At 33.3% G+C, this 16,336-nt stretch overlaps 1 protein-coding gene across 1 annotated transcript in view; it reads left to right on the top strand.

The window, feature by feature from the left end:
* LOC119616049 (synaptosomal-associated protein 25-like) overlaps positions 1–16,336 on the top strand; it is a gene marked incomplete at its 3' end in the record, with an annotated part of 277,795 nt that overhangs the window by 41,520 nt on the left and 219,939 nt on the right. The window contains exon 2 of the mRNA XM_037972195.1: positions 7,924–8,023. Coding sequence (XP_037828123.1) covers positions 7,925–8,023 — 99 coding nt within the window. The remainder of the gene's footprint in view (positions 1–7,923; positions 8,024–16,336) is intronic.

The raw sequence follows: 16,336 nt of genomic DNA, 5'->3' as shown, positions 1-16,336 counted from the left end.
GTTAATTATGGACCGATCCTCATAAAATATGGATGAGAGATTTTAGCTTAAAATTAGTTTATGTCGAATTGCATTGCGGTATTCGTATTTTAAGTCAGTTAAAGTAATTTTCTTATGGGGACCTTATATGGGGGGGTGAGACTAACTATGATCCGATCATCCTTAAATCTCGTAGAACGATTATTATTTATACAAATCATATTTATGTATAATTTCCAACCAGTAATGAGCGTTGTAAACATTTTCGGTGGGGTAACTATGGACTGATCCTCTTAAAAATTGGTAGAGAAATTTCGGTTCCTATAGAACTTATCAGTGTCGAATTTTATCGCTCTGCTAGCATTTTTAAGCCAGTAATGAGCGTTAAAGTATTTTTCTGATGGGCACCTTAAATGGGGGCTAGGGTCAATTATGGGCCGACCCCCACAACATTTTGTAGAGAGATGTTAGCTCATATAAAACTAGTTTATGTCGAATTTCATTGATCTACTAGTATTTTTAAGCCAGTACTTAGTTTTAAAGTCATTTTCTGAAGGGGCGTTATATGGGAGATGTTCTATTATAGACCGATCCTCGTAAAATTTTGTAGAACCATCTTGGTTCATACAGGTCGTGTTTATTTCGAATTTCATCGCTTTACTCGTTTTTTAGGCCAGTAATGAGCCTAGTAACTTACTTAAGTCGAATTTCATTGCTATACTCATATTTTTAAGTCAGTAATGGGCCTTAAAGTAATTTTCTGAAGGGGACTTTTATGGGGGTAGGATCAATTATAGACCGATTCACATAAAATTTGGTAGAGATATTTTGGCTCGTATAAAACTTACATCTGTAAAATTTTATCGCTGTACTCGTATTTTTAAGCCTGTAATGAGCGTTAAAGTAATTTTATGGAGGGGACCTTATATGGGGGGTAGGTCAATTATGGACCGATCCACATAAAATTTGGTGGAAAGATTTTGGCTCCTAAGATACTTACTAATGTCAAATTTCTTTGCTAAACTCGTATTTTTACGCCAATAATGAGCGTTAAAGTCATTTTCTGAAGGGAACCTTATATGGGGGGTAGGGTCAATTATGGACCGATCCACATAAAATTTGGTAAAGAGGTTTTGGCTAGTAAAAAACTTACTTCTGTTTAGTTTCACCGCTATAGTCGTATTTTTAAGCCAGTAATGAGCGTTAAAGTAATTTTATGGAGGGGACCTTATATGGGGGATAGGGTCAATTATGGACCGATCCACATAAAATAAGGTGGAAATGTTTTGGCTCCTAAGATACATACTTATGTCAAATTTCTTCGTTATACTCGTATTAATATAATAATGAGCGTTAAAGTCATTTTCGGAAGGGGGCCTTATATGGGGGGTAGGGTCAATTATGGACCGATCCACATACAATTTGGTAGAGAGATTTTGGCTCGTATAAAACTTACTTCTATGAAATTTCATTGCTATACTCGTATTTTTAAGCTGAGCGTTAAAGTAATTTTATGGAGGGGACCTTATATGGGGGTAGGGTCAATTATGGACCGATCCACATAAAAATTGGTGGAAAGGTTTTGACTCCTAAGATACTAACTAATGCCAAATTTCTTCGCTATACTCGTATTTCTACGCCAATAATGAGCGTTAAAGTCATTTTCTGAAGGGGACCTTATATTGGGGGTAGGGTCAATTATGGACCGATCCACATAAAATTTGCTGGAGAGATATTGGCTCGCATGAAACTTATGTGTGTCGAATTTCATTGCTATATTTGTATTATTAAGCTAGTAATCAGCTTTTTAGTAATTTTCTAAAGGGGACCTTATATTTCAGAAGTCAAAAAACTGACCTATGCGAAATTTTGTGGTATTTGCTTCATTAACAACGAATTTGTGAATGTTTGAAGCTCTTTGTACAATATTCCGGGGGCTATGTGAAATCGTTGACCGATTTTGCCCATTTTCAATACCAAACATTTCTGATCAATAAAAAATATTTTGGGAAATTTTCATTTCAATATTTTTTTTTTTTTTGTGGACGCTATCGTGCCAACAACAGACAGACGGACGGACGGACATAGCAAGATCGTCTTAGAATCTTACGAGGTCCCAGAATATATATACTTTATGGGGTCTGTGAACAATATTTCGATGTGTTACACACTGAATGACAAAATCAATATAAAACAATGTTTAAATTATTCATAATGAAAATATCAAATCAGTACATTTGAGATAACATAACAGTTAGAGTCCTCAAATTTTGTCGGAGCCACTTTAGTGTCAATATGATTATTTAAGACAAAAAGTAGGCGGACTAGCATTAGGCGGCGTGGCATCTCCCATATAAATTAAATACAGAAATTCGTTTATCTTGAAAACTATTACTGTTAGAATCTTAAAATTTTGCACGAATAACTTTCACATCCATTTAAACATTTTGGGTAATAAGTTGGCGGACTACCCATGAGGGTAGCGGCACCTCCCATATTAATTAAATTAACTAGATTTTGGAAATTAAAATAGATGACATAAAGAAAAGAGTAAAACAATTTTTTGAGTTAAATGTGTTTACATACATACATATTTTACAGAAAAAGATTATGACCATTTTTATGCATTTGTTTTGTTATAATATAAACAAACCAAATTTAAAGATTTTAAGAAAGAAATTTATTAAAGCTAGATGAATGATTTGTTTTCTTATTAAAAGAGAAAATTATGTATTTAATTCCGATGTGAAAACTTCTGAAGGTTTTCGAGTAATTTTGTTGACAACCAATTCCAGTTCTCTATGTATTTTGAAAATAGTCGCAATATTCCTTTAATTAAAGATTTTTAAGTTAAAAGATATGTATATGTATCTTTTTTTAAAAATCTTCTATATATAACAACTTTAAATTGTTATTAAAAGTATCCGAATAACGAATATTTTGCGACAAAATTAACATCACTATTGCACATTTTCTTATTGATTTATTTATTTTTACTTATTTTTATTTCAATTTTTGATAAATTATTGCAATTATTATATGTACATGTACATACATATATCTAATCTATATAAATAAAAGAGTAATGTTTGTTCGTAATCTATAAACTCAAAAACTACTGGACGAAACGTGACCAAATTTCGTGTATGTATTATATGGGGAGTGAGGAGTGTTCCAAGAAAGTTTAGTTATTCCCGATATCAGGGTGCAGATAGCGACCGAATTCAATTCACTCGCGAACTAGTTTAATTCGAGCGATTTAAATAATTCATTTTCCCGCGAAGAAATCTATTCGACTCGCGAGTTTGATTTTTCAACTCGCGATAAGAGTTGAAAATTTAGAATATGTTTACCGAATTTCATCGAAATTGTAGAGGGTCATGTTCAAAATCCTACTGTTTTGTTCGGAATTTTTTGAAATTACCCCTTCCTTTATCATTATATTAACAATATATTATAATTTTAAATTTTATGCTTCTTGAAAAAAATCATGCAAATATAAACTTTGATCCTCGATAAAATCTAAACTGTAATGAATTTGGAAATTTTGGAATACTTTAAATTTAGTATTTACAGTGTGTGTACAAATTTTAATAAAAATCTAAAAAATCGAGAATTTTTGAAATGTCTCGGTTTATTTTAACTAAAAACTAATACAAAATCGTCAAAAAGTTTCGAGGTTCATCAAGAATTGCATATAGTCATCCAAATATATATATGTATATATACATTCTGCACAACTTTTTTGTATGTAGCGCCGTATTTATTCCAAGCTTTTCAAATTAAATAATAATTTTGAATAACTCCAGCACATATTTTCCATTTACAAATTCCGATTTTTTTTTAATTAGAGGAAGGTCTGGATATTTTAATAAGTAAAATTATTTGGGTATCTTCTTCGTTCATCTAACCTTTAAAACTTTATTTCAACGGATTTAATAATTGGTGAATGCATAAAAGCTAATGAATAAAAACAATACTTTTAAACATACTTTTGTATAAATGGATGTATTTTTGAGAAACAATGATGAGACAAATACGGTGGTTTTACTCTTTAATAAATAATTCAAAATTGGTTCTCAAATTAAAAGTTGTTATGTTTTCACAGTCAAATTCAATGATACAGTGATTGAGAATGCTGAAAGTTTCTTAAATGTTTCTACAAAATAGTCAAAATTTCAAAATTTAAGCTAATTTTAAATTTATAAATTTTTAAGGGACTTTTTGGTCCAGAAACTGACTTTAAGTATTAAACTAAATGCAGAAAAATATAGTAACTATTTTATCGTTATAAACTAAATTTTGACATCTATTAAAAAAAGTGTAGTCATTACAGATAGAAAAATATGTCACTTTTAGAAGAAACCCGGGTACGCGCAGCTATATTAGTGCTTATATATATATATATATATATATATATATATATATATATATATATATATATACTAGCTAAAACCCGGCGTGCTTTGCTACTTCTGTCGATATAAAATAAAAAATTTTCAAAATATATTCATATACAATTTTTGTTTATAAAAATTTTATTAATATTTGTTTGTCACTATCCAAAACCATAAAGTAATAAGACAAAGAAAGTTTGATATTAAAAATATTTTATTAATTAATGATATTTATGTACATATATTATTTCTTATTCCTATTCATTAGCATAAATTTACAAAATATTACAAAATTACGAAAATATAATTGACTTAATATTTACAATTAAAATTTTTCTTAATAATTATTTCCTATTCTAAAGCCTTGGGATATACAATATTTTTCGTTTTCCCCTCAGGCGCGTAGATATACAAATCTGAAGGTTTCTCAACTCGCGAGCATGCAACATAAAGTTGACCATGTGAGAAGCATGGATTTTCGAGATTTATTCCACACACTTGCAGGGATTGACCCTGAAATTTGTTTATTGTCATCGCGAATGCCAAACGTGTAGGAAATTGCAACCGTTTAAAGTCGAATGGCATTTCCGATGTTGTCATTGAGATCCGAGGTAGTAAGACATCCGTTCCTTTATATTGCCCAGTTGTAATCGTTGCTTCGATTAAGTTGTTCATTAATTTTTTAACTGTTAATCGAGTACCATTACAAAGACATGGTGGATCAATATTTCGCAATAAAATAATTGGAACGCCAATTTTCAACTTCAATTCGTGGGGATACATTGACGACATCATCATTATTTGTAACAGTATCGATGGATTTATATGTTTTTAAATTACCATCGATTCTATTCAAAATAATATTATTGATACAATTAACGTCAATGTTTTTGGGTGCCAGTAAAGCACGCTCACATAACCACTGTCAATTTTTGAAATTACGTTGAAGATTTGGAAAAACACAATATATTAACTCTTTCTTTGATTGTGTGATCCTACAAAAGTTAGAGGGAAACTTTACACAATTTGTGGTTGGCTCAATTGTCATTTTTCCATTTCCTAAATCCAGCAATTGTTTTGTTGTTAATTTTAACGTGTGAACATGTTGCCAGAGATATGATGATTTTAGGCAAGCATTGAGTTCATCAGCCGGTGTTGAACCAGGTATCACAGGAAGTGTCTGGCGAAAATCACCCGCTAAAATAAATTAGAATTACTTCTCATGTCCTTTAAAGTGCGATCAAGCGCTTCTAAGGATTTTTTGTGGGCCATGGTGCATTTATTCCACACTATTATTTTATATGTTTGCAGGATTTTACCCATTGAAGAATTTTTCTTAACATTACATGTATAATCTTCAGAAAATTGTGTTTTCAACGGTAATTTGAGTGCATAATCTAAAAGTGTTGCTGCAATACCTGATGACGCAATGGCTAAGGCAATAAATATTCTTTTGCGATCGAACTTTAGCTAAAATTAATGAGATGAGAAAGGTTTCTCCGGTTCCTCCTGGCGCATCAATGAAATAAAATTCTCCTTGTAAGAAATAATTATTAAGGAATAATATATGTACATAAATATTATTAATTAATAAAATACTTTAAATGTCGAACTTTCTTTGTCTTATTACTTTATGTTTTTGGATAGTGACAAACAAATATTAATCAAATTTTTATAAACAAAAAATGCATATCAAAATATTTTGAAAATATTTTATTTTATATCGACAGGAGTAGCAAAGCACGCCGGGTTTTAGCTAGTTTCAACATAAAAAGTAGCCTATAGTTCCTTCCAGAAATACAGGAAGAAAATTTCAGGAAAATTGGTTCAGCCGTTTAGCAGTCTATAAAGCACAAACAAACAAACATACATACATACATACATACATACATACATACATACATACATACATACATACATACATACATACATACATACATACATACATACATACATACATACATACATACATACATACATACATACATACATACATACATACATACATACATACATACATACATACATACATACATACATACATACATACATACATACATACATACATACATACATACATACATACATACATACATACATACATACATACATACATACATACATACATACATACATACATACATACATACATACATACATACATACATACATACATACATACATACATACATACATACATACATACATACAAACAAACACACTTTCATTTTTATGTATATAGATGAATATTTAAGTTCTTAGTGCAAAATTTGAAGAATTTAGTTCTATTAGTTTCCCAGATAAACCAATTTTTGTATTTTATTAATATGGGAGGTACTGCTCCCCTCATGGGTAGTCCGCCAATATATTTCCCAAAATGTTTATATGGATATTAAAGTTACTCGTGCAAATTTTTAATATTCTAACTGTAATAGTTTCCAAGATAAACGAATTCTTGTATTTAATTTATATGGGAGGTGCCACGCCCCCTAATGCTAATCCGCCCACTTTTTGTCTTAAATAATTATATTGATACTAAAGTTGCTCCGACAAAATTTTAAGACTCTAACTATTATATTATCTCAGATATACTAATTTAATATTTTCTTAATATGGGCGTGGCACGTCGCCCACATGAAATTTCAACATAAAAAGTAGCCTATAGTTCCTTCCAGACATACAGGAAGAAACTGTGAAAATTTCAGGAAAATCGGTTCAGCCGTTTAGCAGTCTATAAAGCACAAACAAACAAACAAACATACATACATACATACAAACACACTTTCATTTTTATATATATAGATATATATATATATATATATATATATATATATATATATATAGATATATATATATATATATAGATATATATATATATATATATATATATATATATATATATATATATATATATATATATATCTATATATATATATATATATATATATATATATATATATATATATAATATAATTAATCACAAAATTTTAATAGCTTCCAGTTAGATATTTTATAAAGGCAGTTGAATGAGGGTAAATTTCAATTGAATTTTGCTTTAAAGAAAAAAAAAGTAAGCAACTGTTATAACTGTTTATATATTTCAAATTATTACAAATTTATATAATCGATCACCTTCTCACGTAGTGAAGGGTATTAAAAATAGGTTTCAAGCAAATAAGTAAATATTGATAATCCTTATGTCACAAACAAATTGTTCGTTGTTTGGGATCCACAATACGAAAATCATATAAAGAGAATTCAATCCATCCTAAAAGAATTTATTTAATTTTGTCTCCGAAATCTCCATGTGAAAACCGATTGGCACTTATTAAACTCCCTACCCTAAAAAGTAGGATAGTATGTTTCAACGTTACATTCATGTTTCATTTACTGATATTTTGAATTTGTTATTGTTTAATCATGAACAAAGGCAGCTTTTTAATACGTGAGTGAAAAATTAAGTATCTAAACCTATTATTAACATTAAAATAACTTTACCGAAGTAAAAATTTTCATTAACCACGAATATATAATTTTTTATTTTCAGAATGCCATCTGTGGACAATACAGAGGAAGTCTCTGCACCGCAGGTGCCTAAAACAGAGCTAGAAGAGTTGCAAATAAAAGCTAATAGTGTTGCTGATGATGTAAGTAATAATAAAATTAATTTATTATGAAAGTAGAGTTGAAAATGAAAAAAGTTGTTTACATTTGTTCATCTCTCATCTTTCATTTGATATACAACAATGCATAACACAGTGAGACAAAATAAACGAAAATTGAAATACCAGGGAAGTGATACTATTTTTCTGAAAAGTAGATTCGAGTAGAACAAGAATACTGTTAAAACCGGTTTTCGTTCCTTTGGGCACTTATAAGTCAGTAAGTTAGTTAAATCTGAACCGATTTTAAGTTTCTCCACGGATTTAAAAGCAGAAGCTGAGGCCTTTATAATGACATATATAACGTTAAAGTAACCTGGAGAGATATGTGTGAATTTCATCAGTAAACATATTTTTATTTTAGATTTGCACCATTGTCCATGTTTGGAGATTTTTTTTAAAGTATTTTATATAGGACCCGTATTATTTATTAATTGATTAGAAACCTATGTCTATACATGAGAAAAACGTAACTTTGTTTTTAAAAATCCGTTAGCAATTGACGAAGTTATTGATCTTTTTCTTAATAGAAAATTGTTCAAAAACTGATTTTCTGAAGGATGCTTTATCTGGGGTCATAGGGTTAAATATGGGCCGATACTCGAAAAATTTGGTGTAAGGATTTATGTTTATATAAAAGTTATTTATGCTGAATTTCATCGTGATATTAAGAGGATAATTATGGAATTCAAGTCATTTTCTAAAGGGGGTTTGTATGGGGACTAGGGTCAAATAAGACCGTACTGTCTAATGAATCAGCAGTATCACTAAAGATTACAGTAAACTCATTTATACCGTTTTTTTGTATTGTTTGGACCTTATATGACCCTAGTCCCCATGCAAATCCTCCTAAAGCAAGCGACTTAATTCCATAATTCTCTCAATTACATCTATATCACGATGAAATTTAGCATAAATAGGTGTCCTGAAATAACTCCCCACGAAATAACTCCCAAAAAAAAATGTAATAAGTCCTCAAATTTGGGGACATATTTCATTACGAAATAATTCACCAATTTAAAAATGAAAAAAAGGCCCAACGAAATGAAATAACATCCTAAATTAAAATGAAATAACACCCCATTTCTGGGGATTTATTTCATATGAAATAAATCCCTAATTTTAAAATGAAATAAGTTCCCATTTAAAAATAACAAATTATGGAACAAGTCGGTTTTAGTGACATTTCTAAAAAAAGTAGGTCGCTCATACTTTCGAGTGGGGCTTTAAAGTTTAACACATTTGAGTGTAATCGCTTTATAAAGATTCCCCTAATAGCCGGCCTGCGACTGGGCTCAAGGACTTTATACTCTATGGTATGTCTAACAACGGCTTCGCTTAATAAATATTTCCTAAATAACCGGCCTATGGCCGGACGCAAGGATTTACCACTCTATAATATGACCAACACCGGCTTCGCTTAGTAAAGATTTCCTAAGTTACCGGCCTAAGGCCGAACACTCTTGATACAGGGAGAGTGTATTCTTAGCTAAGCCGGTGTCCAATGTACCCCAGAAGATAAAACGGCGCTGCGAATTATGGCCCCAGGTAAAATTTCCCCAAAATATAAAACGAAATATGGCCCCAACAAAGACACAGGAAACAAAAACACGAAATTTTTGTTTTTTTTATATTTTTTTTTTTTTTTTTTTGGGTTATTTCAACATTTTTACATTTGGGGTATTTTGCAAAAAAATAAAAATGACCCCAATGTTGTGAAATGAAGAAATACCCCAAAACCAAACTTTTTTTTCCTTTGGGGCAAATTTTCATTCTTAAATTTTGTAAAATACGTGAATATTAAAAAATTAAAAAGGGACCTAAAAAACCATATAATAATTAGAGGTGATCTTTCATTATTACTATTTATTAATATTTTATAAAAATTCAGAACATTATCGCGCGATATTTTATACATAAAATACAACAGATATTATTACATAAAATATTTTTTTATTAAATCGCGCAATTTTATAAAAAATATTTTATGTAATAATATTTGTTGTATTTTCATAAAATGTTTGTTAATTTTGAACATTCTTGAATACTATTAAATATGAAATTTTATAAATATATTAGCATATATTTAAGGTGGGTTGTCATAATGTCCATTGACGTTATGACACACCAAAAAGTTTCATAGTATCCATGGACGTTTTTAAAAGTGTTATAATGTATCTTTTAAAACAGAACTGTATTTGAAAATTTTTAAGGAATTTAAGAAAGGGACACTCTTACCCCCAAAAGAATTTATCCTAAATTTGGTGTATGTTGCACTTTGGATTCCATTTAAAAAGTGTTTTGGATAGCCGGCCTTCGGCCGGGCGCAGGAGTTTTAAACTCTGGGGTATTTCGAATACCGGCTTCGCTAAATTAAGCCTTCTTTTGATAAATGGTTTCTTTGAAATCCATGGACATTGCTCATATGCATTGTGACACTTTTGAAATTGTTATAACGTCCATGGAACTAGACTCAATTTAGTGAGTCATAACGCCCATGCAAAATATGACACTGGACTTTATGACACGCCACCTATATTTGAATTAAAATTAAATGGGGTGAAATTTCATTTACGTTTTTCTGATAATTGTTCATTACGAACAATAACCCAATATTTGGGGCCACTTTTCATTTCAACCTTGGGGAGATTTTTCATTAATTTTGTGGTGATTTTTCTTAAAAAATGTTAGGGTTATACTTCATAATGAATTTTTTTTCAATCGCTAACGGATTTTTAAAAAACAAAGTTGCGTTTTACTCATGAATAAACATGGGGTTCTAATCAGTTAATAAATATACGGTTCCTATATGAAATATGTACTTTCAAAAAACATCTCCAAACTTGGTTATATAAGGGCCTCAGCTTCTGCTTTCTAAATCCGTGGAGAAACATAAAATCAGATTTAACAAAGTTACTGACTTATAAGTGCCTAAAGGTACGAAAAACCGATTTTTTACTCGTAACTCAAGATTTTAGAGGTGTTTGTCAAATTTCAAAAACATATTCTAGTTCTACTCGGATCCACCTTTCAGAAAAATGGTATCACTTCCCAGGTATTTATTTTTGTCGCATAGTGTAATGTGTTTATCACGTATAAATAAATAAAATAATATGGAATTTAAAAATTATTAAATTGAATGTCAAATTCATTTTTATTACGAAATGAAAAAGGGCGTAACAACACTTTTAAAAATTTTACATGAGAGACAAAAAACTAAATAAAATGAAAGCTATTTTTTGTTATAAAAACGAAATTTTCTTACAAATATTATATCCAAACATTGGGATAGACCTTGTTTATTATGTTGCTTTTTAGGACTTCTTACTTGTGGAAATAACTAATTTGTTGTTACGCCCTTTTGAATTTCATTTCAATGGTATTTTTTGTCAATAGGGTTCTAAAAATTTACAACAATATGTATTTTGATGCAGTGGACAATTTTCAATTAAAGTCGATTTAAAATTTTTTGGTAATTGTTTTGTTTCGAAATAAATAAAAAATTTCAGCTGTGCTTTTGTAAAATTCAAATGAGTAATATGATTTTCATATTAACTTTTCTGAATTCAAAATAAAAATTCTCATCATTGTTTTCATGACAAACTTTTAAGTTCCCAGCGGTAAAGGAAACAAAGTACTTAGATAATATTCGATGACATCAGTATGGCGTTCTAAGCGAGCAATCTAAGTACTTAGAGTGCAATGTATGCGTAATCCAACATATCATGCACTTTAATTATAACATAGATTACGATTTAAGCAGAGAGTTAGCTGCCTTTTCATGTTGTTTTTTGTTTTTATATCTTTACAAAAAAAATAGAACTAAAGTACTACTACGGAGGTGGGTACCTTGGCCTCCGTGGCGGACAATGCGTCAAGTGTACAGCATGCCACTGGCAAAAATATAGGGGTGAAAGAGAAGGATGTACTCGGAGAGAGCTCTAAGCTACCTCAGCCTTTAAATATAGGTGAGGGTTCCGACTCTGAATCCTCAGATGATAATAATAATAATACCATTATAGCAAATCCCAAAAAGGATGAAGTAGAGCAAATGGTGAAAGAGGTGAGTGATAGCATAGCTAAACTACCTATTACTAAGAAAAGACTTTCTGGAGCACAGAGGAGGAAGTTGAAAAAGATGCATCAGGAAATCATAGTTAGTCAATCCCACGACACTCCAAAGGAAAAATCGGACTCTCTCACAAGATCTGAGGCAAAAAGGATCAGGTCTCCCGAGGAGTTGACAACTGAGAATAAACCTAAGAAGAAAAAGAGCTCCCCGTCTTCTAATACACAGTCGAAGCCAAGCCATACTTCACTCAAAGGAATCTCAAGTGAGAATCCTGCGAGTAAGGGTGACAACGCCAAGCCAGATATTCTGAAGACGAACACGTCGGCGAAATCAACCTCGAAGGTAAGGGAATCTCAAAAGAAGCCCCGAAAAACGAGGAAGGAGAAGCTAGACGGAGGAAAAGGAAAAGAGCCGCCATCTTACGCCAAAGTTGCCAGAAGAAGACACCGGGACGATCTCTGCTATGCAGTTTACGATGCCGGTAATCCGACAGGCAAAATTCCAATAGACCAACAGAGTAAAATAGAAGACCTGGTCAACAATAAGATAGTGGACCATGCAATCGCTTCAAAGGGCAAACAACCAATAGAGAGCGAGAGCTGTGAGTTCAGCATGGGCGTGATGTTGATGAGGTTGGCATCTCACCAATGTGTTAGCACCCTAAACAACTTGGTGGAAAGTATCCCTCCTCCCTGGGACGGCGCTAGGCTGGGACTGGCAAAGAAGAGCGAGCTTCCGGTGCTCCTAAAGTCCACTGTCTACATAAAAGGATGGGGCAGTAAACTGGCTAATGAACGTATACTGGAAATTCTTGGAGGTCAAAATGTTGAGCTGGCCGTGGAAAAATGGGATGTCTTTTACAGGAAAGAAGAACCTGAGGGAACTTTATTTGTAATAGGTATCGACCAGAAATCCATGGCTAGTCTTGCCAAGAATAAAGGTAGGGCTTACTTCGCCTCTAAATCTGTCATATTCAAAATTGGGAAGGTGCCGATTGGAAGGGCTGTTACAACAAGCCTCGAAAAGGACACTAAAAAACCTAAGACCACAGCATCAGTATCCACTACTGATAACATTGAGAAGTCAAATCCTAAAATCGAGGAATTTACCATTAACTCGCCAGAAGAAAGTGTAGTTGCCCTTTCCAAAATTGGGAAGGCGCCGATTGAAAGGGCTGTCAAAACCGGCCCCGACAAGGACACTAAAACACCTAAGACAGTACCCAAAGCATCATTAGCAAGTACTAGCAATGTTGAGGAGTCAAATCCTAAAAGCGAGGAGGAAATCACTCACCCGCCAGAAGACAGAACAGCAATGCTCTCCAGAATTGGGAATGTGTCTATTAAAAATACTGCTATTCCTATGCCTGATAAGGACATCGCAGAGCCATCAACAGTACTCACTGCATTAATAGCCACTTCAGGCTATCCGGAGGAGTCAAATCCAAAGAGCGAGGAGGTGACCACCAACTCGCTGGAAGACAGTTTAATGGATGACCATGATTGAGGTTATCCAAATAAACCTCCATCGGAGCGAGACAGCTACCAACGCTCTGATGGCTAAAATCAACACAGGTAAAATACATATAGCTTTAATCCAGGAACCTTGGACGATTCGCAACAAGGTTTCTGGATTAAATCACGTAAATTTCCAACTTTTCTACGCTGATACAGGATCTCGCCCGAGAACATGTATCTTATGTCACAAGAACTTATGTTTTCTCCTCTCAACAGGATTATCGACATCGGATGCAACGGTGCTGAAGCAAGGTCGTTGCAACATATTCCTTGCATCTATTTACCTGCCTTTCGATTCTCCGACACTACCACCAACGTCGGATCTGATGAAACTGGTTGAAGAGGCACAAAGGAAAAATAAGAAAATTGTAATAGGTTGTGATGCCAACTCGCATCATGTAGCTTGGGGCAGTACAAACACCAATCGCAGGGGACAAGCCCTCATGGATTTCTTTAATACTAAAGACTTGATAACATTGAACTTAGGTAATAAAGCTACCTTCGTCAATAGAATCAGAGAAGAAGTATTAGATATAACTATATGTTCAGAAGAGCTTATAAACGAAATTCAGGATTGGAGAGTTTCGGACGAGCACTCCTTTTCTGATCATCGGTACATAAGATTCAAAATACTAAGGCCACCACCAAAGCCGATAAAGTTTCGGAATAAGTCTAAAACTAATTGGACAATGTTCGGGACCTTACTAAAGAACCGTTTAGGTCAGGACACTTTTCAATGTCGAACCGCTTTAAATGAAGTTGTCCACTACATAGGTGAATCTTTCGATAGCAAACTGTATACACTGGCAGTATGCATTGACATCGAAAGCGCTTTCAATAACGTGCACACTGATACCCTTATCCAATCCCTAGACCAGTTTTATGTTGACCGGGTGCTCCGTAACTGGATCAACTACATGCTAAGGAACAGATGGATAAGCTGCGAGATGTACGATATAACTATCAGGAAAAAGGTATTTCGCGGTATACCACAGGGTGGCATTTTGTCACCTTTACTCTGGGTCACCACGATTAATAGCCTCCTAAGGACCCTAACCGAGAAAGGACTTAGACCTGTCTGCTATGCAGACGATGTCGTAATACTTTTAAAGGGAAAGGATCCAAATTACTTGTGTAGAAGAGCTGAGGAGGCTCTGAATACGGCCTTGAGCTGGGCTCAACCGAGAGGCCTCAATGTTAACCCGGCGAAGACGGAAATCTGTCTTTTCACAAGAAAGACAAAAATTTCTACATATACTGAACCTTGCTTCTTGGGCAAGAAGATACCGGTGACAGACAAAGTTAAGTACTTAGGTGTAATACTTGACCGGAAATTAAAATGGAGACACCACATAGAGGATAGGATCAACAAGGCACATCGGTGCTGGGCGATATGTAGGAGAACCATAGGCATGAAATGGGGTCTTAGTCCTACTATGACAAATTGGCTTTATAAAAGTGTAATTAGACCAATTCTAGCTTATGCTTCAATAATCTGGTGGACTGCTTTGGACAAAAAGTGTAATATCAAACTACTACAGGGAGTTCAGCGTACATGCTGCTTGGGTATAAGTGCCATGTGTACTACTTCAACCAAGGCTCTGGAAACGTTGCTAGATATTCCACCCATTGAAACATATATAAGATATGAGGCGGCGCTTACAGCCGAACGGCTCTTTACTTTAGGCGAACTGGCCAAAAACGGTTATAGGACACGTCATCAATGTATACTGGACACATTGGAAGGTTATACACATACATCGGACGTGCCTGATCGCATACCAGACACTGAATATGTCGGAAACTTTGAAACGCTAATCCCAGATAGAATGTCTTGGTCAAGCGGAACATTAGAGCAAATACCAGTAGGAATCCGTTGCTACACGGATGGCTCTAAATTAGGGGACAAAGTGGGTCTGGGGTTCTATATTGAAGACCCAGAAACAGAAATATACCACCGTTTACCTAATCATAACACAAGCTTCCAGGCAGAAGTACGAGCAATAACGGAATGTGTAAATTGGATTAGAATAAATATGGCGCCCACAGGGCTTAATATATTTACCGACAGCCAGAAGGCAATTTGTGCGATATCAGGTGATAGAATTAAATCTATGGATGAGAGAATCCCATAAGGCCTCTTGGAATAATGAAACGGTGGGTAGAACCACAAAGATTCTATGGGGTGACCCTAATGAGAGCAAGACGAGAAATCTTCTCAAAATGAGCAAGTCTGAGGTTAGTATGATGGTACGTATTCTCAGTGGACACACAGGATTACGAGCACATCTATACAAAATTGGACGTGCGAATTCAGACGAATGTAGAGCATGTGGAGAGGACAGTGAAACTCTGGAGCACTTTCTTTGCCATTGTCAGGCATTCGTCGAAGTTAGATCCAAGTATCTTGGAAGTGATGTTATTCCGGAAATAACATTCTTAACCAACACCGATTGGAAGATTCTTAGGAATTACGTCCAGGAAACTGAGTTTCTGAACATGGAAAAATAATACATTCAGTGAACAATTTTTTTTTTTTCTTGAATTGGAGCGCACAACAGGCCCGATAGTGGCCTAGGTGTATTTCTTCGGATTTGATGTAGCATACATCCTCCTATCAACCTAACCTAACCTAACCTAAAGTACCGTTTTATTTTTCTTTTGTATGTATAGGTACTACATAAAAAGAATAATATGTTTGTTTCAGTT

This window comes from Lucilia sericata, unplaced genomic scaffold (genome assembly GCF_015586225.1).
Source record: "Lucilia sericata isolate MDLA Ls3-8-SP2 unplaced genomic scaffold, ASM1558622v1 Contig000054F_arrow, whole genome shotgun sequence".
In the NCBI taxonomy this organism is placed as follows: Eukaryota; Metazoa; Arthropoda; class Insecta; order Diptera; family Calliphoridae; genus Lucilia; species Lucilia sericata.
Note: the sequence above shows the minus strand (reverse complement) of the source record. Positions and strands in the feature narration are given on the sequence as shown.